This window comes from Monomorium pharaonis, chromosome 4 (assembly GCF_013373865.1).
Source record: "Monomorium pharaonis isolate MP-MQ-018 chromosome 4, ASM1337386v2, whole genome shotgun sequence".
NCBI lineage: Eukaryota > Metazoa > Arthropoda > Insecta > Hymenoptera > Formicidae > Monomorium > Monomorium pharaonis.
This window is the reverse complement of record NC_050470.1, coordinates 26611182-26636527: the sequence shown is the minus strand read 5'-3', so window position 1 is coordinate 26636527 and position 25346 is coordinate 26611182. Positions and strand designations below refer to the sequence as shown.

The following is a 25346-nucleotide window of genomic DNA, read 5'->3' as shown; positions in this document are numbered from 1 at the left end:
TAGAAAGAGTAATTTCTCTTGGCAATATTAAGAGAAAGGGAATGGTAAAAGCGAATAGTTAATGATATCTTGTAGAGAGAATAAAGCTTCGTAAGCGCGATTCAAATAAAATGAGTGAAACAAAAATATCTTAGTACTTTCATTATACATATATTTGTTAGTTTTAATATATGTATAATTTTTTTTAACAAAAAATAGTAATTTTTTAAATAATGCATGTAATTAAATTTTGTGAGATTGAGAATCACTCACCCATCGATGTGATCAGATCCACTCTTCACGGGACCGTTTGCGAATTCCGGCGGCGGATCCGGAGTATTGGGACTGAGGGGACTGATGGGTCTTCTAGAATTCTCGCCAAGAATGTCCTCGAAATCTACGACAGGCGCTACACCTCGCGCGGACGCCTTCCTTACTAACGAAGGTGACGATAATTTCTGATGCTTTATCATATCGGTGGTAGCGTACGAGAACGGTTGGCTGGTCTGCCTGGCGTGATATGGAATATCCTCGTCGATGAAGTCAATGTTACCAGGCGGCGAGAAAGAATCCGTGTGCTTCCTGTAGGAATCGTTGGAGGATTCGGATATCTTACGATCCGGAGACATACGATACTCAAAGTCGCGATGCTCGATGCTCTTTGACGAATCTCTGTACTCGTTCTTCAAGGTGCTGTAACTGCTGCTTGAATTGTAGGGCGGACTCGATTCCTTACCAGCCCCGTAACTCCTGTAGGAATCCTTCAGAGTGGAATAAGTAGATGTTGGATGACTGCTGTGACTGCTGTAGCTGCGTGATTCTTGAATGTACATTTTTTCACTACGATCACGATTGTAGTCATCTGTCGGAGGGTCTGGCATAGACTGTAAAAAGAGTTCATAACATAAACAGCGGATATAAATTTTTTTTAATATGAAAAAGTTAATTCTATAAAAACTGTACAATCAGTAACGTTACATTGTGAACAGTTTGTTTTTTATATCATGGAAAACCGATTTCAGAAAAAGAGAAAAAAATATACAAAAACAGATAAATTAAAAAATGTGTATTAACATTTTCTGCCATACGTAATTGGCAAAGTTTTAGTATTTAATAAATTTATTTTACAGTTACCTCGACAGTAAGCATCATATCATGGAGAAGTTTGTCGAGGTCTCCGTGAGCTTGATTTTCAGGCTCGGGTTCTGGTGGACTAGGTCTTTGTGGCGGTGCACTACTTATGCCACTGTCCATAGAAACCGTCAATGGCGAACCGCGAGCACCTCCTGCAGTACCCTGATGTACCACGGCGTACAGGGATCCATCTATAGGACCACACGTATAACCCAAACCACGAGGTGAAGTTTGAACTGAAGAGCTTGAGGGAGGTGGTGGCGACAGTGGGGTTTCACGGCCTTCTAGAGAAAAACATGTGTCTAAATATAATAAAATTATAACAGCCATAGTAAAATAATAACAGCGATGTAAAAAATATTTTATAGTATAAATTATAAATTTTACTAAATATATTTGTTATATTTTAATTCCATTACAAGCCTTTTTCGTTTATATTATTTTAATTATATTATTTAATTAATTATTGTTATATATTACAATTATATTGGCAAAACAAAGTTATAATAATTTATTTTGAACTGTTTCTTCGATATTACATGCAATTGCACTTATTGTAATTACACTTGAATAAAACATTCCAGATTTGAATAACAATGAAAGCATTCACGCTAACAAGTTAAGCCGCAAATAAATTCTCTCGGATGTTTTTTGTGTTGGAATAACTGCGGGCGCCCGCGTGAACTATAATTCCGCGAGAGGGAAATCGAGCAGCTTGTTAGAGGAACAACCACCAGCCATAAATTGTTGACTGACGCTGCTCTTGAGTACGAATTGCAACGAGGGAATTAAGAATCGTCCATCACGTATATTCTTCTCTCTCTCTCTCTCTCTCTCTCTCTCTACCAACACATCACATCATTTAGAACTAATTGCTCGATCAGTTTCTTAGGCGCACCACGAAAGTATTTATAAATCAAATAAATTTGTAATTTGATCTTTCACGTAGTAGAAAAACGTTATAATAATTTTTAGCAGTTATGTTTCATAAACTTTTTCTGAGTATATTAAAAATCTAATTGTAGGATAAAATTCATATATTAATGAAAACTACATGTTAACATTTGTACATCAACATAATCCTAATATTAATGTAAATCTTTTTGCAATATATCTTTGATAAAGTTCATTACAATCGAAATAACGCAAACATTTCGGCAAAATGTTTTATTCGATGTCGCAATCTAAGCGACAATAGCCGACGTAATGTTTACTACAAGCATAATTCTCGGAAATCTATTGCACCGTTGTAGTTGCCAAGTTCGCTGTAAGGGTTTCTGGAAGTCTACAACCAGCCATGATTATTTGATCCCCGTCGGCGTCTCAGGGCGCGACCTCGACAAAGTCTTTTTTCTCGGTGACCTCGTGACACAAGACTAACCTACCGCAAGGATTACATCATCTAAAGTGCGCGAATTACTCAACCATGACATAATATGGATCAGTGGTAAATTGAAGCAATATTCAAGCAAAAGAGAAAGGATGGGAAGACATTTCATATCATAATAGTCGCTGGAAATTATAAAACAACTTTCTAGGTACACTTTAAAATATTTTATCACTTTAACGTTATGAGAAATTAAAGAGAGAAAGAAGGTAAATTAAATTTTTTGATGATAGTAATCATTTAACTATTAAATCAAGTTTAGTATAAGACAATGTCTTAAAATTAAGTTAAGAAACAAGAAAGCAAATGTAAATAATAAAAATAAAGACAAAATACGAAAATAGTTTTCAAAGATTTTCATTAAAATTTGTTCTACATTTTGATAAAATTTCATCAGCTAGCTATTAATAGCGTGAAAGATTCTTGAAACAGAATTTACGCTAAAAATAAATACAAGAAAAAAGCAAGAGGATGATAAGAATGGTAAGAAGTTTATTTAGTTGTCTAACGAACTTGGGTAACAATGTTGAGAATAAAAAGGCGCGAACCCAGCTGTAGATACAAATAACAAAATCGAAAGTCGAACAAAACCAGAGTCGAACTTTCTACGAGCGATAAAACTTTATCTAAATCTACTCATGGAGAATGAAAGTTCAATGGCAAAATAAAAGTTTAGATATGCGACATTATGAAGTTTTAAACATCTTTTTATTACAAGATGTCGATAATTTATATTTATTCCAAAAATAATAGCAAGAGGACAAGCTAAAAAATACATTCCTTGTCTCTCTCTTTTTCTTTCTCTCTCTGTCTCTCTCACTCACATAAAATAATTATTTCTACTAAATATATATTTTATATCTTGTACACATAAAACGTGATAAAAAAGCGGAAATGCTGTTCAAGAAAAACAAGCAAAGATTTGCTTCGGACAAGTGAAGGATTAATAACACGACAAGAGTAGTGCCGACAAGAACAGAATGTTCCCAAGAGATCCGTGTATTCGATGCGGATCAACCAAGATCTCGCTGATGTTTCCTACGGCGTTACTCGATGTGATCTTCCTTTGCAGAAAGAGAGAAAGAAGAGTAAAGAGATTGCACAGTCGAGAGCTTCCATTAAATATTTCATGTACCGATAATTCTTTTAATAATTACCGATCGAGATGACATTTTGAAATTAAAATTAAAGAGCTTGTTTGGCCAATTAAATCTAGTAACAAGCGACCAAACAAACAAGAGAGCAATCCGACAATCGCTACGTTATGTCGAAGAGAGCAAAAAAAATTTGCGAAAAAGAATTTACGAGAAACGTACAAATAAAACACAAAGCGATGGTCCCGAAACAAGGGCGAGAGATGGTCATTGGTAGGAGGAGGGGCATTTAATGGGTCTCTCCATCGAGATGCGTATCCGGTAGCGCCGCGTGCGTGCACGTAGAATTTCGCGGCGGTTTATTTTTCGCCCTGCGTCTGGGTCTCCGTTTTTTTTCTCTCTTTATCTCTCCCCCCTCCCCCGTTCTCTCTTTTTCGAATCGTCCGCTTTGATCCGACATTCCATGCGCCGCGGGACACAAGTGTGGCCAATGCACTTGGCGCCTTAGGCCCCTGTCACGCTCTATGTCTTTCTTCCCTGGCAGCGTTCCACGCTAACGCAATCGCGTCGATTACAGCCGTTGGTTTATCGATTTAATTGGAATTCTCGGGATGTAATTATTTGTTTATGCGAGGCGATAGGTGTCCGCACAATTGGGCCGGAGGGTTATTTGGCCGTGCCGGAATGTTCGTTCTTTCAGACCGACAGCTTGAAACAAAACCGCCCTGGCATTTGTAAAACATGCGTCATGTTATTTGTACACTATATTTTGCAAGAGATACGACTGATTTGCGTAAGATTAAATTTGTTAAATATTTCACTCGAAAACTAACGAGGTGATAAATATCGTCGCGGGTTGTATTACCAAATTATTATTCGTGTAAACTTGAGATAGTTAGAGATTTTAATTAAGGTCTTGCAGTTTTAACAACTCAGTTTATTATATTTTGCGCTGTTACTCTCCACTGCTTTCTTCATAAAGCAGTATTTTGGTCATTACTAATGTTGTCGAAAGAGAGCAAAAATTCTACTGCATAATTAAGATAACTCGTAAAAATGTAAACAACCGTAACGAATCAAGAATCGCTACTATCACTTATACGAACAAGTTCGCTACGATAATGACGTGATCGAGATTGGCGATCGTACTAAACCAAGATCGTCACGAATGAGATTTCATGAAAACACCAGGTATAATTTGTTAGGGTAATGTGAGAAGTCTCTGAATTCAATCCACGTTGGCGCTATCTCGTTGACACATCGCGCCCGGTATAAATCATTTTTATTCGAGCGACTCTCTCGCTTATTATACTTGAATCGGCCCGCGCGTTCTGTCATTGACGACTAATCTACCACCTCAGGCAGATAAAAATGCATTTAACGCCTGTGCTTGTAACATACTGTTTATTTTCAAAATTGTTAATAAAATAATCATGATAGAAGTAAAATATTCCATACATTAATATAAATGATGTTACAGGTTGTTTGTAATTCGGTCATTTAAAATCTCTTTGCTATTTTTAATATGAAAAAGATACCAAAGGGAAAAGTTTGTTTCAAGCAAGCAAATATTATAATAGCATTTTTTAATGCTTATTATTTTACAAAATTTACATTTGGAGAGCATTAACATTTTTTTAAAAATAAAATGACATTTTCATTAATCTAGTTCATAAAAAAACGAATTTATCCATATAAAATATAATAAATTTAAAATAATCTTAGACATATAAAATCATATTTAAAATATACCATCCTATTTTACATATTATGTTATAGAATATAATATATTTAATATAATGTTTTACATATTAAATTATAGAAAATATATATATTGTATAATAAAAAATATTATAAAACGTAATACTAATCAAATTTTCGTTATAAAAGATGACTACCTAATTTGAAGGCTATCCAAAATTGGTCCTGTAATTAATGGCATGAGCGAGCAGAATCCATTTTCGCGTGTATGCATGTTTAACAGAGAGAATTCTGCTGTTGCCTGCCGATCGAAGATTATTGCCGTCGCAATGCAGCCTCTTTCAGAGCACGATGATGAAATTCGAATATGGGGTACACGACCGTCGACGATATTGTATACGAGGATTTAATGGTGCTGATGAAGACGCGACGAAAGCGTGAAATGTACCAGCATGCAATCGATAACTCGCTGTGTGCTCACGTTAATAACGTTAAAGAAAAGATTCCGTGATATCTTACAATTATTGTGAATAAAAAAAAGCTCTTACGGCGCCCGAGCAATTTTTCTTAAATGGTCTTAAATTTGTGACTGCGTCGTGCGCGTCAACATGTTATATTACCACCTACTTCGAGACCACCTCGGACCATCTGTTCGAAGAACGGATTCGGCCGGAAGGCACGATTTTTAGGTGATTTAATGAAGCAAGTTCTCATCGACGCCACGTGAAAGTAATGGCCCGAGGAAAAGGCAGAAAACGTGACGTCACCGTATTGCGTGCTCCGGAGCATTTACCCCGGACACCCCGTCTGCGGGATCGAGATTGACGCATCGTTCGGATAAAAGTGAGCCGAGTGGCCATTAACGCGGCCGACTCTATTAAATTATCGGAGGCATCTCGTAATCCGGACACATGCAATGGCCGACGTAAGTATGATTAAATTGCCGTTCAAGCGGCGCGCGAGCACGCTAAAAATAGTAACGCGGCAGGAATGCTAATAGCGCGATATTCCGCGCGCGTAAGGTGCACGACAGCCGTAACGGTGCGATTACGCGCTGTAATGTAACGGGGAGAACCGGGGGGGGGGGAGAGGGAGGGGAAGAAGAACGATTAACTGTTTCCTTAAGGATATATTAATTAAATTAACCCTTGAGGCTTTCTCGACGCGGAAGGACGAGCCGATTCTGAAACTAGCGCGCGAGCGGCGTCGTATCTCGAAAACGCGGGCGGTTTTCTCGTTTATCATAGATCCCCGGGAGAGCGATGCTGATAATAAATTTCTGCAAGCGCGTTGCGGCGCGCGTACCGAAAAACGCGCTATAACGCGCACACTCGAGCCGCAGCTGCAACTGCAACTGCACGCCGCTGATCACGCGGCGGATAGCGGCATCGCCGTCGGCCGCACGCTCCAACGCGAATATCGGTCGGGGATTTATCGCGCCAAATGATACCGTCGACCGGCTCTTTCCGTCCGACCCTTATTGCAATTTCTCCGACATGCGTCGTGCTTTTTGCCGCGCTTCGTGCCGCGATGCGAGAACGCGCGATGTGGCGTGCCGCATCAAGGACGAAATCGGCTCGTGCGCGATTTATCGCCGTCATTCATCATCCGCGAGCGATCGCATAACGGGTGATCGAAGTGTCTCGGGGCGCTGCGCGTCTCCGATATATGCGGAAGACAAATCTGTAATGTGTGTGTGTGTGTGTGTATATGTATGTGTAAATTTAAATTTCATCACTGAAGGGAAAGTTTGTTGAATGTTACGACATAAAAATCGCTCTACAGCTGCATTTGATATGCACCATAAAACAAATGGTAAAATAGACAGGTCTAATAATGTATAAATTATAATGAATTAAATAAGATATTTTCAATAGCGTAGGCTTTTAAACGCAATCGCGGACATATCCAATAAAAAGGTAATTAATGTTTAGCAGTTTAGAAGGAAGTTTAGAGTATAGAATGGAAATTTAAATCAAACCCGATAGCGTTTATTCAAAGTAACGTAAAATATCACCGTCATTTAACGTTGCCCCGATTTACAAGTTTAACGAGTTTTGCCTGGAACAAACAATCTTCCGGGAGAGCGACATAAATTTTCCGGTGCCCTAATATAAACGTCAAAGCGGGCAGCTGATTGCGAGCTGCGCAAATGCAAAGCGTGGGACGCGATTCCAATTAATTAATAGTATTGCCTATAATAGTCTCGTGATTGTATAGATCTACTTAAAGACGGTATCGGCACGATATCGACGTCGCAAAATGCGCGTCATAAAATCGTCTGTGTGTACAAACTGATAAACTTTATCTTTACGACAAGGGATCAGCTTCGTAGAAAATGGAAATAATATCGATTATCTTTGGCAAATCGTAATGAGTACTAATGATGTCATTTTATCGATACAGATTCAGATATTTAATATAATTATAGTAATTATAAAATAAATAAGAGAGAGAGAGAGAGAGAGAGAGAGAGAGAGAGAGAGAGAGAGAGAGAGAGAGAAAGCTATTTTATATATGTTTATATGTAAAATACGTTTGAACGATTAATTGTATTCAATATATTTTTTATTATCATTCAACTCTAGATTGTCTAATTGAGACAAAAGCAAGAATTATGTATGTGCGCGCTATAAAAAAATGATAAAAAGATTCAATTATTTTATACAACATGTTTCTATATAAAATGCGTTTAATTAATTTTATTTAGTATATTTTTTATGATTCTACAACTGGATTGTCAAAAAGATTGCGATTATGTATGTACACGCTAACGCTGCACCAAGCTGGTTATTCATCTTGGCGATGCATCCTGGCGAAATGCAACAATGACACGTGATTCGCGTGACCATCAGTAGTCGCCATCAGGGCAACGACGACGATGGCAATCGCTATTTCGATTTCTCACTGTTTAACGTCGCGCGACCAAATCGCGCACGTGCGAGCACAGAACGCGTTCGCATATTGATACCGAGACTAGATATGGTAATTAGATTCTTGTGCGAGACCGTCATCGCTTCAACTCATTCGCTTTCTCTCTCTCTCTCTCTTTCTCTCTCTCTCTCCTCGCTGCTGCGGGAGCAAATTTATAGTTAATTGCGACTGTTAACTTATTTTATAAGCTACATACTATGATTTAACTGTGGAATTCAGAGGTAGGACAGCGCGACAGTGCGGTGGTAGCGAGTACGAGAAATATAAGGACGCGATCCCCGCATACTCGACAGGTTTACAACATTCGGTGAGTTTCCTCTGCATACTCAAGTATTAGATGTAAATTGAAACTTTCTTAGCGACTTACGCCTTTGGACTTGCAATGAAAATACGAGAGGTTCTAGGAGGAAGTCTATGGAACATGACGTTTTATTAGCGTAAAGGGGTGCAAAGTCTTAGTAGCAGATTGATAGCGAATAATGTACTCGTTGAAGTTATGTTGTTCTTTACATGATGAAATAAACAGAGAATTTTCTCTTTGAGAAATATTCGTACGTTAAATAATTTCTTAAAAATACATTAATATTTATTCAAACCTTTTAAATCTCTAATTGTAACTTTATAGCAAACGAAATGACTATCATAATTAACCAAGCGACCGATCTGCACAACAAAGCAGCCGCCCACGTAGATTTTTCGATGCATACAATAGTACTGTGTTCGTATATAATAAAAAAAACTTTTCATTTCGCATCGTATATAACCATTTCATCCTTCCTCGTCCTTCACTGGCCCTCCATTTCGACGAAAGACAGATTACTCACATGCAAGGTACTAAAATTTAGCATCCTCTCTCTTTAAATGCTATTCATTGGCGTAGTAGGTTGTCATTATCTTCAGACGAAGAGCGAGATGGGGGAGAAAGTGAATAAATAATACTGGATTCGAGAAAGAGAGAGGCAGAGAAAGAGAGAGAGAGAGAGAGACGTAGGGATGGATTACTCGTTTGACGACCTTATATAGATTCATAAGCTGATGGGAAGTGGGCACTGAAATCCGGTCAGAGGTACACGTTCCGCAATCGATGACAAAAATGCAAGAGACGGAGGTGTGGTAACCATAAGAAATTTCACAAAGGGAAGATCCCTATTAGGGACTCACATAAAATTCTTAGCTGTGATTAATATTATGTTAATTCGTGGTGTGTTTAATCTAGCAAAACTAATCTCTAAACATAAAAATTCACCAAAACCAATTTGATTCATATGTGAAAGAATTAATAATAATCCTAAACATTAATATCATTTAAAAAATGATTCAAACAACTGTTTCAAACATATTTCTTGTATCATCTGGCTTTAGTTTTGTAATTTAATTTTAATTGCTAATTCATATTTGTTGCGTTTAAAGTTTTATTACAATATTATCGTACTGGAAACTCTATTGCACTCCGATAATGTCAGCCATAGAAACTAAACAGATAGTTGCACCAAACACGAAACAATTCCTAATGCGGGCACGACTAGTCCCCGGTGAAACTATTGATACTTCTTCGACTTATTTGAGAGACTCGACGGCTAACGAGAAAACAACGCGTGTTCCGTTCACTGGGAGCACAGAAACGGCACTGTGCGTTGCAAATGCCTTACGATAGTGATCACGAGACCACTACCACCACCGTCATTCGCGTTAACCACCACCACCACCACCATTACCATCGCCACTACCACCACTGTCCTCGTCGTCATCATCATCGGCGGCCAAGCCTGCGTCCTACGCAAGAAGTTGGCATGACGATATGGAGTTTCGGAGCTGTATGCCTCTCCTCGTTGCGGTGCCATATAAACGCATGCACGCACGCGGCGTGCGATCACGTTCGTGCAGATATGCACGCCGCGATTTTGCAGACCCCGAATCGCGCAGCTTCGCTCCCATCACGGACCGTTCCTTTGAAATTCAGGTACGCGAGAACGCGTCTGTATTCAGGACGTGTGCTGACGTATAAGATCCGTATGTTCGATTCGCGAATACCTTCTGAGACCTACGCCTTTGTATAAGTGGGCCGCGAGTACTTTCTCGTAAACTTGTTCGACTGACGACTCTTTGAAGACATCATACTTTTTATAATTAATATCAATAAATCAAAAGCGCCGAATATGAAATCGGATAACTGCGCGCGTATAAATAATGAGCGCGCGACCGTCAAAACTACCCGTCTCGTTGACGGTTTCTTTGCACGCGCATATATGTAGCTACTCAGACGGAAAACAATCGGCAGTGAGCGTGGGTTCGATTCATGCATTTCCACTCATACGCGCACCGCCGCCGCTCCGTTACGCATTGGTAACGTACCGCGGTGCACGTGTTTCCTCGTATTACGTGGAGATCGCACGTGTGCGCGCGTCCCCGTTCCATGGTATGGGTATCGTTGCGTTTCTCGCGGAGAAACCCCTCTACCCATTCGAAACGGCCTCCAGCCGCCGGTCCTTCTACGGCAACTCTCGGCTCGCCGGCCGGCTAACGTCATCTTCGCCGTCTCCTTTACTCCGGCCGGTGCTGATCGCACACATCGATCCCCCGTGCGCACACGCACGCACGCACACCACCGTTATTTTCGCGCGCTTACGAGAAAACGGTTCCCGGACCTACTCGCAGATCGGGACGAAATTGCAACGAGCGCCCTGTGCGATTTGTACCGCGCCGCTACGATACCGAAATTAAAGGCCGCGGCCGCTCAAATCGCTCGCTTGGAAGATCATTAAGACGTACACACGTACGTCAGGCGTGTTTAGTCTGGAATCGTCTGTTTCGACGAGATTCCAGAAACACATTCCTCAGGGGAACGTTCAGTCTTAAACGCTCATCTTGAAGCCTTTCACATTAATATGATGATACACTGGCCGAAAATAGTTGCTTTCTCCTTCTTCTTATCGCTCTCTTCGCATTCTTTTCTCTTTTTTCCCCGTGGCTCCTTCTCCCGCCTTTAATTAGCCGCCGTGCGACGCGTCGATGCCGATAGTACGCAAATGAATGGCCGGTAATTAATAATTCATCGTTGCGCACGTGTGCGCGAGTAAGCAACTAACCACCCTCGTGCTGCTGTGTGGCACGCGAGTGCCGTAATACGCTTCTTCTTTCAGACGAATGCACATACCGCGACGGCGCGCATTCACGATCGTCGCATGGGTACCAGGTGGCTCGTGACGAATACTAATGCAGTAACGCTTAGCGCGGAACGACGATGACGACGACGATGACGACGACGACGACGACGTACGTCAACAATGAGGGAAAATTATGACGGAGGGCGCAATTATCGTTAAGGAGTAATTACGATCGCGCGGACTGCGCGTTGAATCGAAGTGATTGATAACTTATATATTACGCTTACCGTACATAGTGCCCGAATATTGGCGACGGAATTTGCCGAGCATGAACTAAACTCGCTTATGACGCGTCGCCTTTAACATTGAAACAATAGAGATCTTGATTACAACAGAAATATTATAAAAAATTCACAAGAAAGAACGATGAGCTGGTAAGATGAATTAATACGATTAAGTAAAATTCGAGCAAGTTCGTAGCAAGTTAAAATGTTGTTTTTTTTATAGTTTTTGAGCTACTTGAGAATCTTTTGATCTCTAAAAAATTTTAATTTCTTGAAATTAGAATCAGATTCAGTAACTCAAAGATAAATATATACAGTTTTTATTTGCCATTGGAGGCCAAAAATAATTAAATTCATCAAGAGGTTCGATTATTTTTAGAGTAAAACTCTATATTTGCGATACCAACAAAATTTATTCATTATTAAATTGAGAGCAAACAAAGTTATCAGAGAAATTAGGTAGAAGAAGTTATTTAACTGCTGTTTACAACATCCCAAGCACCAATGTCAGTATATAGAGATTCGTATCGGATGCGGAAACGTATTCATCACGTAAGACTCGCGTGGCATGAGTTCCCCCAATCGCATGCATGTTGCAGGTTGGTACAAAGCCCGCATCTCGGACACGTGATACGTGATTCTGCCACTGATTACTCATCACGGCGAACGGGAACGCGCGGACGCATTTACATCGCGCGGATATGCTGCGTTAAACAAGAATAGGTTGGCCTCGCTACTCCGGTAGCCTAATAATATTAGGCGCCGGAATCATAACGCGTAACGTGGTACGCAATCGCCTCCAATTTGCATAAGCGCGCGTGGGATGTGTTTAGGAATAATTGGTTCACCTGGCGGTACCATTATTACGCGTCACTTGCTTATTTAGCCATTACAGGCCGCACTGTATACGGACACTGCGTTATGTTATCGCGATGTATCACCTGCAATGCGTGAAGCTTCGACAACCAGTAATTAACCGCGATCGTTTAGATCGCTTGATAAACCTGTAAATGTTTGTTTCTAAGATAACGACGTGTCAACGTTAGCATTAATAATAAGAAATTTATTAATTTTGAAAGTGGTATGTGACGAGGAAACGCTTGAGATTGAGATTGATACAAAGATTGCGAGGTAGTTGTAGAAGGTCGAAATAATCAAAGCTCGTTGACATTTCGCCTCGTGTAGTGACGCTCGATATTCTAACTCGCGTCTGAAAGTATTTCCAACACTTTCGTAGGATTATGTAATTTTCTATATATTAAAAAAAAAAAAGTTTAGGTTTAACGTTTTCGAGATACTCTACGTATTGCATTAACTTTTATTTACTTATCCCCAGAGACAAATAATTTACACTTGGGTATCTACGCGAGATCCGGATGTACGGTGGATGAACTACTGGCAGATCGCAACCACCGATTTACTGCCTCCGCGCTCGTCCGAGCGTAACGTGGCTATTTCTACTGTCGAGTGACGAAGATAGAGCGAAAAGTTAGGTCGGCCACCGTCGACAACCGGCGGTGTATTCCTAGGCAACCAATCTGGGACAAGGACGCGTGTACGATTTGTGCGTAAGATGACATGACGCATTATACATCCGTCTCGGTAACACGCGAATATGAGACGACGCCATTTACTTATGTATCTCTTTATCGACGATCAAGCGATGCCAGGAATGATCAATTAAATCGATAGCAGCGTTGCCAGCAGGAAAGCAACATGTAAATTCATAGCACGTGGTTCAGAACGTGTAATGTTATACTCAATCTATATCACTCTATGATATTAATCTTGTTGTGACATATTAATCACCATCCGTACAATTTAATTGATTCTAATAATTTTGTTATATACATTTCGTAAAATTAGTAAAAATAAAATTTAAAGATTATAACAATTCTTTGAAGATCATGATGCAGGTGTGTATACCTTAAATTTGGACTAAACTTTGTCGTGTTACGTACAGCACAAGCAAATACCGAAATTTCGGTATTGACATTTAGCTGAAGTAAAAAAAAACGATTTCTCTTCGTACAATGGGCATCGAAGTGGCAAAATAAAGTGCTGGAGGCGGCCCTGCACGGGGGAAACTGCATAGGATTGTGGAGTAAACAATGGTGACGTAACAGCAAGAAGACGTACGACCGAACGACAAGACAATGGGCTCTTGTCTCTGTTTTCTGTCCTCACTGCTCCACCTCCATCTCTTTCTCTCGCTCTTATTAAGTGGAGGCTTTCTCTTCTTGTTTTATCGCGCAATTTCTTCGACAGCGACCAAACAAAAGATCCGAGGTCGACCCACGAACAGGATTTTTCGAGGATCGACAAAACACTCGTTTTATTCCTTGAGGGATACATAAATGTAAAAAAAGTTACAATCTAATACGGCTATCAGAGGCGCTAAAAGCTCTTCTGTTGCTTGTCAAGTGGATAACGCGTACGAAAACCAGGCGTCTGTTTACTAGTGTCTACTTAACATTTTTCTCATATTACAACATCTTATTCTTCTAGTAAATTTCTATTTTAAAAAAAATTTTGTCATAAAATATTTTTGTTACTTTAATGTTCTTTTGTAAGTTTTTTGCATAGTATTATATAAAATATGATAATGATATAAAATAAAATGTTGACTAATTTTTATAGAACGAGAGTTGCCTTCACATCAATAAATTTTCAATAATTAGATAGAAAAGCTACATTGAGAAGAAAGTAAAGAAACAATAATGAAATATTGGTATTAATATTTCTCTTTGTTATTAATAGTTCTCTTTATTTTACAGAAAAATTATGTTCTATAATTCTATATCAACGGAAATGTAGGTATATCTACGGCAGCTGTCAACTATAGTGTTTTCTCAGATCAAGCTCAATCTACACTTTCCAAGAACCAACTTTCTCGTAGTATGGTCCGAAGGCGATTCTTGGAGCGAGAGTAGCCCGGTCAAGCCGGTTCGCCAATTTTGGATCAAAAGACTCTATCCTGCGTGAAGTGTCGCCTTAACGGTAGACCGTAAAATTAAGGTCAATCTTCAATCGTGAGTACCACGAGCGGATACTTGTCGCGAAACGTTACAATATCACGTTAGAAAGTGGCAAGAAGAAATATTTCGAGACAATCATGATTTTAATAATACCTACATATAATTTAATTTATATAACTTAAAGTCGGAATGTGCTATTTAAAATATAAAGGCACTAAAGATTGTTTTTTAATGTATTTGTTACAATAATTTTAAGATTAAAATAAATAAATTTGCGCTCAACAATCTAAATCCCTATATTAGTAGAAAGAAAATAAATCAGCTTACTCAAAATGCTCGCCACTTTGCTCACGATTCTGCAGTTGTCGCAATAGCGCAATTATGCATAATCACCAATGAAATTTCGTATTTATCGATGTAAATAGTAGGAGTACCGAATTGATCAAGTAGAGAGCACTATTGATCATGGCAGAATCAAGAATCTAACTGAGACTCCCTGGCACGGTCACGTATAGAAGCGCGCGAAAACTGTTAAGCTCTATCCCCATCCATGGCGTCTTGACGCCAAGAATAAACCTGCAGACTCCCCACCACCATGAAAATCTCTTATATTGTGCCGCTTTCCATCCCTTTCCATTCGTTGCAGCTTCCACGACTTTTGTTACATCCTAATCCAACAAGCGATGAAGCTGACGCAATGGGATCTGTTTACCAATAGAGTATGTCTACTTGATTTATTAAATCTTAGTTTTTGTGCGATTACTTTCTCTGCGTCCATATTTATATAATATACAAAATATTCAATTTTCAAGTAAAAAGGGGGCAAATGTAGTTTTTGTTCGGATGCATCGAATCTTTCGTAATTTTAAAATATTCCGTTTCTAATTCTCCATTTCTCCAATAAACTTTGCTATTTCTTAAACAGGTCAATCCCAGGAAATTACCCGGAAACATGGAAGATTCATTACATTTCCGCCTCGCTTCGTGTGTCACCCGATCAAAGGAGTTCAACAACTTTTTCACTTTGGTTCACATTACTCAACGGGTCGTTAAAGCAGACCGTCCGCGCGAGCACGATGCCATAGGAAACTTATGTTCTGTCGCGTGGGTGCAACGTGTGGGCATCGCGACAGTTCCGTCAGGCACCTTGTCTCGATCAAAGTTCGTTACACTCGTCAATTCGCCGACAGAAAGAGACTCTCTTCGTGCAGGTAGATGTTGTTTTGTAACGTGGAAATATATCGTCCGTTAACTCTTTCCTTTCACCCGGCAGCAAGGAAAATCGCAAATCGAAGGACTCGCATTAAATCATTAGACAAAGTAGCGGCGCAAATCGAAGACTCGAACGCCAATTGATGCGGGCGCGCCCGCCGGCGACAAATCGTTTCGATACTTGACGGCACGAGTGGGACTGGAACGATTTAAGTGTGATTTAGAACGTCTGAACTCAATACGGGGGACAATTAAGGGGGACGGCTTGGGAAATCTCGTGTTGCCTGTCAAGGTGGTTTAAAAGTCGCTAGTGCAATCAAGCTCTCTTTATAGTCTGCGTGATTGTTCATCGACGCTGAAATAAAATCTTCATTTTAGAAGCTTCATAGCACAGCCAGTATGCACGTTCTATTTGTACATTTAATAGGAGTCTTGCACGATTAATGATACTGTCAGTACCAACGAATACTGACTGATTATTGATCGTGTATGATTAATATTGATGGATTAATGCAGAATAGTGGTCCGGATTTCTTGATTCTCGAGCATCAGTATCCCTATTAAACAGCGACTGTCAATATTCTACATCCATCCCCATCAATGTTACAATCGCACATAATCAATAATACATTTGTTAGCATTAGACCGTGTAAAGTTTCTATAAAATACATAACTTATAAAATACACATATCAAACTAAATTGAAATATTGTCAATAATATTAATCATGTAAGGGCGTTAAAAATATTGGTGCATACTGTCAATGTATACTAATGATTCTATATTATTCAATATTATATGTAATATGTATTGATCGTGTAAAGTCCGTACAAGATACCGGTTTTAATTTTTAATAAACACTCAAATATATACATCAATATCCGAACAATTCGATGGGGGAGAAATTGTAATGGCGCCGAGTTATGCGGAAGGATCTCGATCGCGTTTCTGACAACGACAGAATACACGATCTCTTTCGCTCACGGGGGATACCTGGTCACCGAGAGGAATTGATTTCAGTTTTGGTCACCCTTCAGTCGGCAAACTGGGGGAGGATCCGGCAGATGAGTCGCCGACGGTATTGCGGTTAAACTACCGGCATTCAATCGACGCAACCTATTCATTGATCTATTCGTCTCCCTTCGGCCGCAGAATCACACCGCTCACGGGCACCCTCCATTTTTCTTTCCGGTCTCGTCCGCCGTCACTCTTCGTCCCGTAACAAACGGGCGTCGATTTAGCATTGCGCGCAATTTGGGTCACAGCTTTATTGGAACCCACCGGCCGATCGCTAACGAAACGAATTGACTCTGAGAGCATTGGCCGTTTCGAGTTGCCGGCGCGTGCTTTTGGAGGAATCATGGTGATGACGCAACCGTCTCGATTAAAGCAGTATACCGGGCAGAACAAATCGCTACATTGGTTTCTACTATACTTCGCTAAGCGTAGATAATGTCGCGTAACGAAAGTCTTTTATTTGATAATGAGTTTTAATTAATTGAAACAGTGCATTTGATGGCATTAATCTAATCTTTGGAGGAATTCAAAGTGAAATGAATATGTTTACGATTCGTAATTTTGTCTTGAATTAAATTTAATGACATAATTAAATAAATATATAACGTTATTAAAACGAGAAAACTAATTTAAAAGGCTTTTAGATTTTAATAGATATTTTCATATAATTTTAATCGTTCCTTATGATTTCCGTAATTGCTATAATTCCATTTTCGATGAATTTGGAACATACATTTTATAACATGGATATTCATCATGACAACCACTTTACTAATCTCATCAAAAAGTCAGGCTAGGGCATCGTGAAGAAAAGTGAAGATCTAAATAGGCAGCGACGGGGTAGAAACGCTATACTCGGAAGCGGTTAACGCGATGGACCTTGCCCATCCATCGGGCCGACCTTTGATCTATTTCCAGCCGTGGAAATCGCCCCCGTCGCGATAAACCGCCATTTTCCCTCCACTTGGCAGAACATATTTCCGGCGGCGTTAGTCAGCCGTTCTAAATGCACTATACTGACTGCTGCTCTTTCGTCTAGCTCGCTTCCTCCCTCCCTCCCTCTCACGCTGTGAACACTAGCCAAGTTGTATTTCTGACTAGCTCTCGCTGTCAGATCGAGGTTAATTGGGTGCCATTATGACGAAAATTAGTGCGTATCAGTCGGCGAGGATAAGCTCTCTCCTGATGTTCACGGGTCGCGGCTTTCACGGTATCGATAAATTAATCAACAATCTCGTATCGTCAAATTTATGGGACACAGACTAGTGCTTCTAGAATCATGTTGAAGTGTGTTGAACAAGAAATATTTTAATAAGAATTTGTGTCCTTGTCCAACATTACGCCATATACTTAAATATCCGTGTCGTATTTTATATAAACGATTTAGAAGCAAAATAAAATAATTGATGTTAACGTCAGCAATGTTATTTTATATTGCTAAGTTTAGTTTATCATATTATATCGCCCATTGCCAAATTTTATTGGCACAATAATAAGATTTAGAAAACAGATTTTCTTTCATGAAATTTATATCTCTTAAATGTCAATTCATGTAGAATTTTTACATAAAAATCAATAAATTCATTGCAAGCTAATTCACTTTAACTTGTTTAGATAATCACTTTAAATTTTTGTTCAAATAATCAGAATAAACACAATTTAATATTTCACTATAATAAATCTTTAAAAAGAATTGAAAAATTATATCGTATGTGTATTAAAAGAGTAAATTACAATTTTCTCTTGTCTCTGTCAAGTTCGGAAAATTACACCAAGAAGAAATTTTCACTCACCGTCGTCGCTGATCTCGAGATTCGTATAGCTGTCCCAATGCAGGATGGGATCGTGATGCGCCGATGCATGCGGCACGGCGGGTGTCGGCGCTGGGACTGGGCCGTCCTGACGTTTCGCGTCGGTAGCGAAGTAAAGTGTCACCACGCTGTCGGGTGGACATCGAGGATCATCGCAGGCGATATCGAGTTCCGATCGCGGGAAGGAGACGACGTTCTCCGTAATTACGCACGTGTGAAACTGAGGGAACAATAGTTGATGTAAGAATACGCGCGACGTAATTACTGATTCGTACAAACGATTTATTTTGCTTAAAGTTATATAACATATTACTATTATGTATTCTCATATTTTTAGTTTTTCATGGAATTTGCAATTGACTTATTCTTGATAAAGATTTTAAAAAACTCAAAGGACAAAATTTTCCAAAAAGCGCCTTGCACGCGATTTCTACTATCATGTTGTATGTAAATTACCGATGTAGAAAATATGACAGGGAGATCAATTATAAGAAATTGCAAGTATGCAAATTCAAATGCCACTGTCGATTTGCGTAAAGAATGTGTATCATAACATCAGTCAATTTAAATGAGTGACACTTTTTTTCTGCGTATAAGTCATTCCAACAAAATAAAACTTGATATAACATATCGCGACTGATGCATTTTTTCACGGAATTCTTATATGCCGTCTTTTTTCTGTGTTACAGAAAAAATTGTATCTAGTTATTAAGTGATCGTTACGTCGTTTTTAAAGGATGTGATTTGCCCATCGGGCATAAAACTAAACGCGCAAATGTTGATCGTCTTTTTTCCCGAACACGTAGATTTACTTCGCCGTCCTTGTAACTATTTACGAATAGATTTGCATAAACTATCATTTATTCCTCGGATTTCACGTCGTGTCACGTGCGTGATATAATAACCCATTCATCATAAATGCATCATGCATGATGTATCTGTACTGCGATGGACATAAACATAAATGAATATTGAATCGATATTATTCGATACTCCAATTCGATGTTTCAATATTATTATACAATCTTATGAAAATATGCAAAATAAAACGTTATAAAGTTGCATTGTGTAACGAAGCCATATCAAAATTCTATAAGTCTGTCAGCAATTTTTAATCACGTAAAAATATATTACTGTATGTATAAAATATCAATTTATTTATAGATTTTATTGTGTACATTGCTTTCTCTTACCTGGAGAGAAAACATGACTTCTCGAGTCTGCTTCGAGTATACCCTATGGTAGCACTTGACCAAGATGTCACCCCTCAGTCGAAGTCCGCCGAGATTAACTGTAAATTCGCGTGCGTTCGTCACCGAGTATAGATCCGAAGTGTAAACCGGTGTAAGTCCTTCGTATACTTTAAGAAAGGCTCGACAGCCCGTCGGTTCAAATAGCGGCACTCCGAGGACTGTCAGATGGGTCAGGTACAATGGCGACTGGCTGATTCTCAGAGAGCCTGATAGCAATCCGCTGAAGTACTCAATATATCTGGAAAATCCAGGACACCAATATTATGTTTGACATCTAAAAATAAATATATTATTGCATTTTCTATCTCAATTCTAATTCAATTTCCGATCCTCGATGGAATGATTTAAAGGATTAAAAATAAATTTCATAAATAATAAACGCTAAATCGATAAAGATTAAGTATAAAAGGCGATCTTCTTGGTACGGATCTTCAATATTACAAAGCAAAAAAACGAAGGGGCAAATTTCTCTCAAGCTGCAAATACGCGCATGCATGAGAAACATGATGAATGGGATTGATGGTTCAACCAATGAAAGCCTTGGCCCGTGACACGAAGAGGTGTGCATGTCGGACAAGCACGCAGATAGGAATACGTGCCACTAACGTTCGACATCATTCGTCGTAAGAGATCTCTCAGAGGCAGACTAGTAATGGTTTCATACGCTCGCGAGAGCGCAGCTACGTTAACGACATGCTAATGCTCGCGGCTCGCGGAATTAATGGAGGAACTCCGGTAGGCAGGACCGTGAAGAGGAGGCAATATGACAAGCAAGAAGAAGAAGTAGAAGAAGAAGAAAAAGAAGAAGCGGCAAGGAAGTTGCCTCGCACGCGGGCACACCTCGGTCGCGGCTCATTACGATCATTATAAATGCGTACGGCGACGCGGATGACAAGGACGACGATAAGGACGATGATGACGGTAATGATACGGTGGTCGTGACTCCGACGGGGTCGATGGCGCGTAATACGCGCGATAAACTGGCGGATGGGTTGCATTTACTTCACTAAAAGGACCGGTTAATCGAACCGCGAGCATAAATCACGAGAGAAACAAAAATGTACGTGTAAAAGTAAGACAAAAAGAAATGTTGATTAAATTATTGAGATCGAAAAATTTTAATGCAATTATTTAGTCACGTAATTAAATAACCAAACAATAATTTTTAATCGTTTAGTCAATTCTGAAAATAATTATTTGCTACAAAGATCCAATAAATAGTTTATTTCATTTTAGTGTTATTAGTTATGTAAGTAAGTATTATAAGAACAATATTCTTATTGAATATTTGATTAAACAAATAATTATATGATGTAATGTAATTTCAATAATTCGACGTCATTATTTATACAAGTAATTATTTTTATTTTACAAAGTAATTGATTCTGGAAACAATAATTAATTATTCATAAATGATAATTTAATGTTATTACATATATTAAAATAATTATTTAAATACTCACGGTGTATATTTTTAAATTATACAAACGATTAATAAGATCATTTTCATGAGCTTATCGATGCATTTTAATTTAATATGCAAACGGAAAAAAGCCTTTTTCCTCGATCAGATTTTATTTAATTCGAAAAATATTACGATAACTACAAGTGCGAACAAGATTAAAAAAGATGGCCGCATGCAAGCCCAACCGCATTTCATTATGGCCGTTATGAATGCATACGACAACATGGCGATGAAGTAAACGATAAGGCTGCCGATGATGATGATTATGATGATGATGAGAGGTCGCTATCTTTAGATCAATGGTTCGTAGTACGCGCGATAGAACCGGCTGACAGAAACATCTCTTCAACAACAAGAACGTTAAGTGCACAACATGGCCGATCATTTTATTTCGTTACTACCATCTTGCTTCGCGATCTTCCCTAGCCTCAGTAAATGTTGTAATCATGGTGTGAACGAAGCGATTATGGAGTTGCAATTTTAAAAGTCGTCGATGCTATTCCGAACTTCTGAGGAATCCCGAACGAATTTCCGGAATCCATTATGGAGAAATGATCGGATAGGCATCAACAAGATTAATGGCGGCCGAGGAACACGAAGGATGATAGAAAACGAGCAAGGATGATTGAAGATGATGACGACTAGATAATGAGAACTCGACATTTCAGGTTGATGGTGCGTAGAACGGATAACAAATAGGATGCTGGAATGGCTACTCAAGGACGCAAGGTGTCCTTCTTAAATCGCCATATTAATATACGCGGACTAGTTTCACGCTTCTTCTTCCTATGTGAAATAAATCTAAAGAAATTACATGACTTCCGCGATAAATGTCAAATGTGTCGTTGATACGTAAAAACGACTATATCCGTGTAATTTTAGTTAACTACGCGTCTCTCTTATATCCGTTTTATTTAATTCAGAATTAATAGATGGCTTTCAGCTCTCGAAAAAGATAAGTGCAAAGGTAAATATCATCATCTCATTTTCTAACTTTTATACAAGTTGTGCTTTTTATTACCAAAAAGCAATATTTTTTAATATTCAATTTAATTTTAAAATTAGACGGTAGCAGTAAAATAAGAAAAACAAAATTACTAGTTTGTGAAATGTCAATGTAAAACATCGTAAGACAGATTTATAAAGAAATTTTCTGAATGATCAATTACCTGTCATTAAAAGTGTCAACTAATGACAATTAAAATAAATTGCGAGAACAAGATTTTACCAAACGCGCAGCGATTAAGACAGGAATTAAGAAATAATAAAGTTAGAAACTTTTTGCAATATATTCATACGGTCGTAAATGATTTTATAACGCTATCGGAATTATTGTGAGATGACAAAAATTTTAACGTCGCACGTCAGCAGATAGTATAATATATACGTGTGATTTTCTCTCCCTCTTTCTTTCTCGTTACCTTCGATGCGACGGAACCTGCAGCGATCCGATCTTGTCGTCGAGAAACCTTCTCATGGCGAACCTGTCCAACGCTTGATCGCGTCCCCCGCAGATGCTGCTGTAGTTCATATAAGCGGACACTGCCACACCCAGGCGCTCCTTGCTGCCCCTGAAGAGAACGATAACGTTAACTTGGTACCGCGAACGCGTAATGTTGGTTCTGTACCTTCTCCGTAAGAGAGGTGGAATACAAAAAGATTTCGCCGCGGGCTGATCGCGGTTAATCTAATGACGTTATTATTCACGATGAATGGAAATGACTAACGGGAAGTTATGGGCGCGGAGTTTCGAGGGGGCGGTGAACGTGCGCCGCGGCAAAATTATGGCTTTTGCGGCCGATCACTTGAACATTGGCTACGTTCTACAAAAACGAGGTCACGAATGCGTATGAATGCGTACGGAGATTCTTGCGCTCGTAACTTGTATCCTTTAAAAACAATTTTTTTCCGCCATAAAAAGATTCGTTTAGTATTATTTCTCTTTATAATATAGCTATATATACAAATTTGTTATTAAAAACACTCGTAATTTAAATCGTAAATTTGACTAATAGTAAGTATATTTTTGCTCACGTTTATAACAAGAAATTGAGAAATAAATTAAACAATGTTGAAAATTGCAAACTCACCTGGCATGTAGAACAACGACGCGGTTGGAAGCGCCGTTTAACCAGGAGTCCAGCTCCTTGCAGAGAGCACACAGTCTCTCCAAACTTGGCGCTAATCCCTGCGGCCATCCAGCTTCCCTTGTATTTGGCTCGCCGGGTCGGCCGGGCGATGACAAATTAAAGATCTGAAAGCCCAGAATATCCAAAACTTTAAGAAAATTGCAAAAATAAAGTATTATAAAAAAGAAATATTAGAAAACATAACTTTATAATTTCGCATTTCATTTCTTAAAATCGTAAAACGTTGTTATATCTATGTATATAGAAGAAATAAGAAGAGAGAATCAATTTTACAGAATTTTTAATATCCATAATCATAAAATTTAACACTGCATAATGTTACAAAATACATAACGCTTTTATTTCTTTCTTTCGAAAAGCTACGCGAGTTATTTGAATTCTCACCATGTAATTATCAGCATGTTTCCCGCGCAGAAGGGTCGTGGCATGTTCGAGGACACCCTGCGCATCCTCTCTGTACCAAAGAGCGATGATCCTCTCGGTGACGTAACAGAGCTCCATCACCTCCGTCACGCGACCTCCGCCCTTTGCCGGTCCCGTCATCGTTGAATCCGCGCCGACACCCGGCGTTCTCGCAGGTGTTGACACCAGTGCTGATGTCTGCACCTGTAATTCAATGATTTATTTAAATATAATAAAATATTTATAAAACTTTGCGAATATTATGTATATTACTGATAGAGAAAATATTCAAAAATTAATTTAAATCCACCGTAATTATAAATACAAAAATAATCTAACGGAATATTTTATTGTTAATGTATCAAGTACTTAAAAAATTACGGTATTAGACGTTATCGTTTAAAACATTGAAAATCATTTCTCAAAGTAATGTTAAAAAATTTTTTTTTGCATTGCTAAATATATATGTGTGTATGTAAACTGAGATTTATTTTGTGACAAAATTTCACTCATAGCGAAATTTTTGAAATTTGTTTCAAAGAGAATCCATTCGTGAGTAATTCCATTTTATTGAATCCTATCCGAGAACCGTAAAATTTGTCTCTGAGTGCTGTAAAACTTAGTTTTCTCATAAAACCATGCCACCAAACAATCAAATTTGCTCAATAGAAATCGACATTACTTTTTTAGTTTTGCTCTATAAATTTATTGTTTTTTGTAATTTTTTAAATAACGCTATAGAAAGCAATATCTCTATAAAATTTTAAATCTAGAATACATAAAGTATAAAGAACAGTATTTTAAAAAATTAAAAAATAAATTTAAATAATTATAAAAATTTACAAATATATGTACAAATTTATTATGTCATAACACTCAATAAACAGTTTTTGTTCTATAATTTCAAACTTATAACTTAAACACCTCTTGAACCATCTACGCCGTATCTATCGAGTGCACTTCCACTGCAATTATACCAATCACTGTCTTAACACGAGTGGCTAACTAATAATTGATAACTTAGCAAGGATTTACGATAAATCCACCATCAATTCGCAACGTGGAGTTCTAGTTCACCTTGGAGTACTTCGGCGCATAGACAATCCTAACGACGATATTCTCTGGCATCCTGGCGATGTCCTTATACAGGACACGCTATCGCGGTAGATCGACATGTAATCCCGGTGTCTTAACGGGAACGGTGCGTTTATCCCGCCGCGAGAGACGAGGACGTGGAGATACGTCGAGGTGATGCGCCGCCGTGTTCCTAGCCGCGGAACGATACACTGCCGGGTATTGTGTTTCGCCCGGTTCTGCTGAAGATACGCAAGAATATCCAGTGGCTAGTCGGCGGTTTTTGTCAGATAATCGCGCCGCCTTCTGTCATGTATGTCTGACGTATGCTAGAGCTCGCGTGCTCCAGGGCCGGCACGTCGTCGTCA

At 38.8% G+C, this 25346-nt stretch overlaps 2 protein-coding genes and 1 long non-coding RNA gene across 16 annotated transcripts in view; 2 read left to right on the top strand and 1 right to left on the bottom strand.

The window, feature by feature from the left end:
• Positions 1-25346, bottom strand: part of LOC105839835 (tensin-3) — a 210080-nt gene that overhangs the window by 21227 nt on the left and 163507 nt on the right. For 9 of the 11 annotated variants that reach the window (XM_012686408.3, XM_012686407.3, XM_012686409.3 and 6 more), the window contains 7 exons: positions 23887-24108; positions 23443-23606; positions 22774-22923; positions 19828-20125; positions 18617-18854; positions 1114-1397; positions 253-863 (listed from right to left, as the gene is read on the bottom strand). In XM_012686408.3, the coding sequence (XP_012541862.2) occupies positions 253-863; positions 1114-1397; positions 18617-18854; positions 19828-20125; positions 22774-22923; positions 23443-23606; positions 23887-24108 (1967 nt within the window). Of the gene's footprint in view, positions 1-252; positions 864-1113; positions 1398-18616; positions 18855-19827; positions 20126-22773; positions 22924-23442; positions 23607-23886; positions 24109-24981; positions 25133-25346 lie in introns of those variants that run through there. The other 2 variants (XM_012686414.3, XM_028189478.2) reach the window with 2 other exon arrangements.
• Positions 7815-18664, top strand: LOC105839841. Of its 4 annotated transcripts, none has more exons than XR_004962869.1 (3): positions 7815-8536; positions 14395-14635; positions 15521-18610. XR_004962869.1 is itself a non-coding variant. In XM_012686426.2 (3 exons), exons 1-3 carry the CDS (start codon positions 15279-15281, stop codon positions 18643-18645), a joined length of 387 nt encoding a protein of 128 aa, XP_012541880.1. In that variant the 5' UTR covers positions 14923-15278; the 3' UTR covers positions 18646-18664. The 4 variants fall into 4 exon arrangements, 2 of the variants coding, with proteins under 2 accessions (XP_012541880.1, XP_012541879.1); XM_012686426.2 differs by lacking the exons at positions 7815-8536; positions 14395-14635 and adding an exon at positions 14923-15314 and having other exon boundaries at positions 15521-15806; positions 18581-18664; XM_012686425.2 differs by lacking the exons at positions 7815-8536; positions 14395-14635 and adding an exon at positions 14923-15314 and having other exon boundaries at positions 15521-15806; positions 15869-18610.
• LOC105839845 lies at positions 18861-19783 on the top strand. Its single transcript, XR_001139341.2, has 2 exons — positions 18861-19224; positions 19324-19783. It is a non-coding gene; the product is annotated as an uncharacterized LOC105839845 (long non-coding RNA).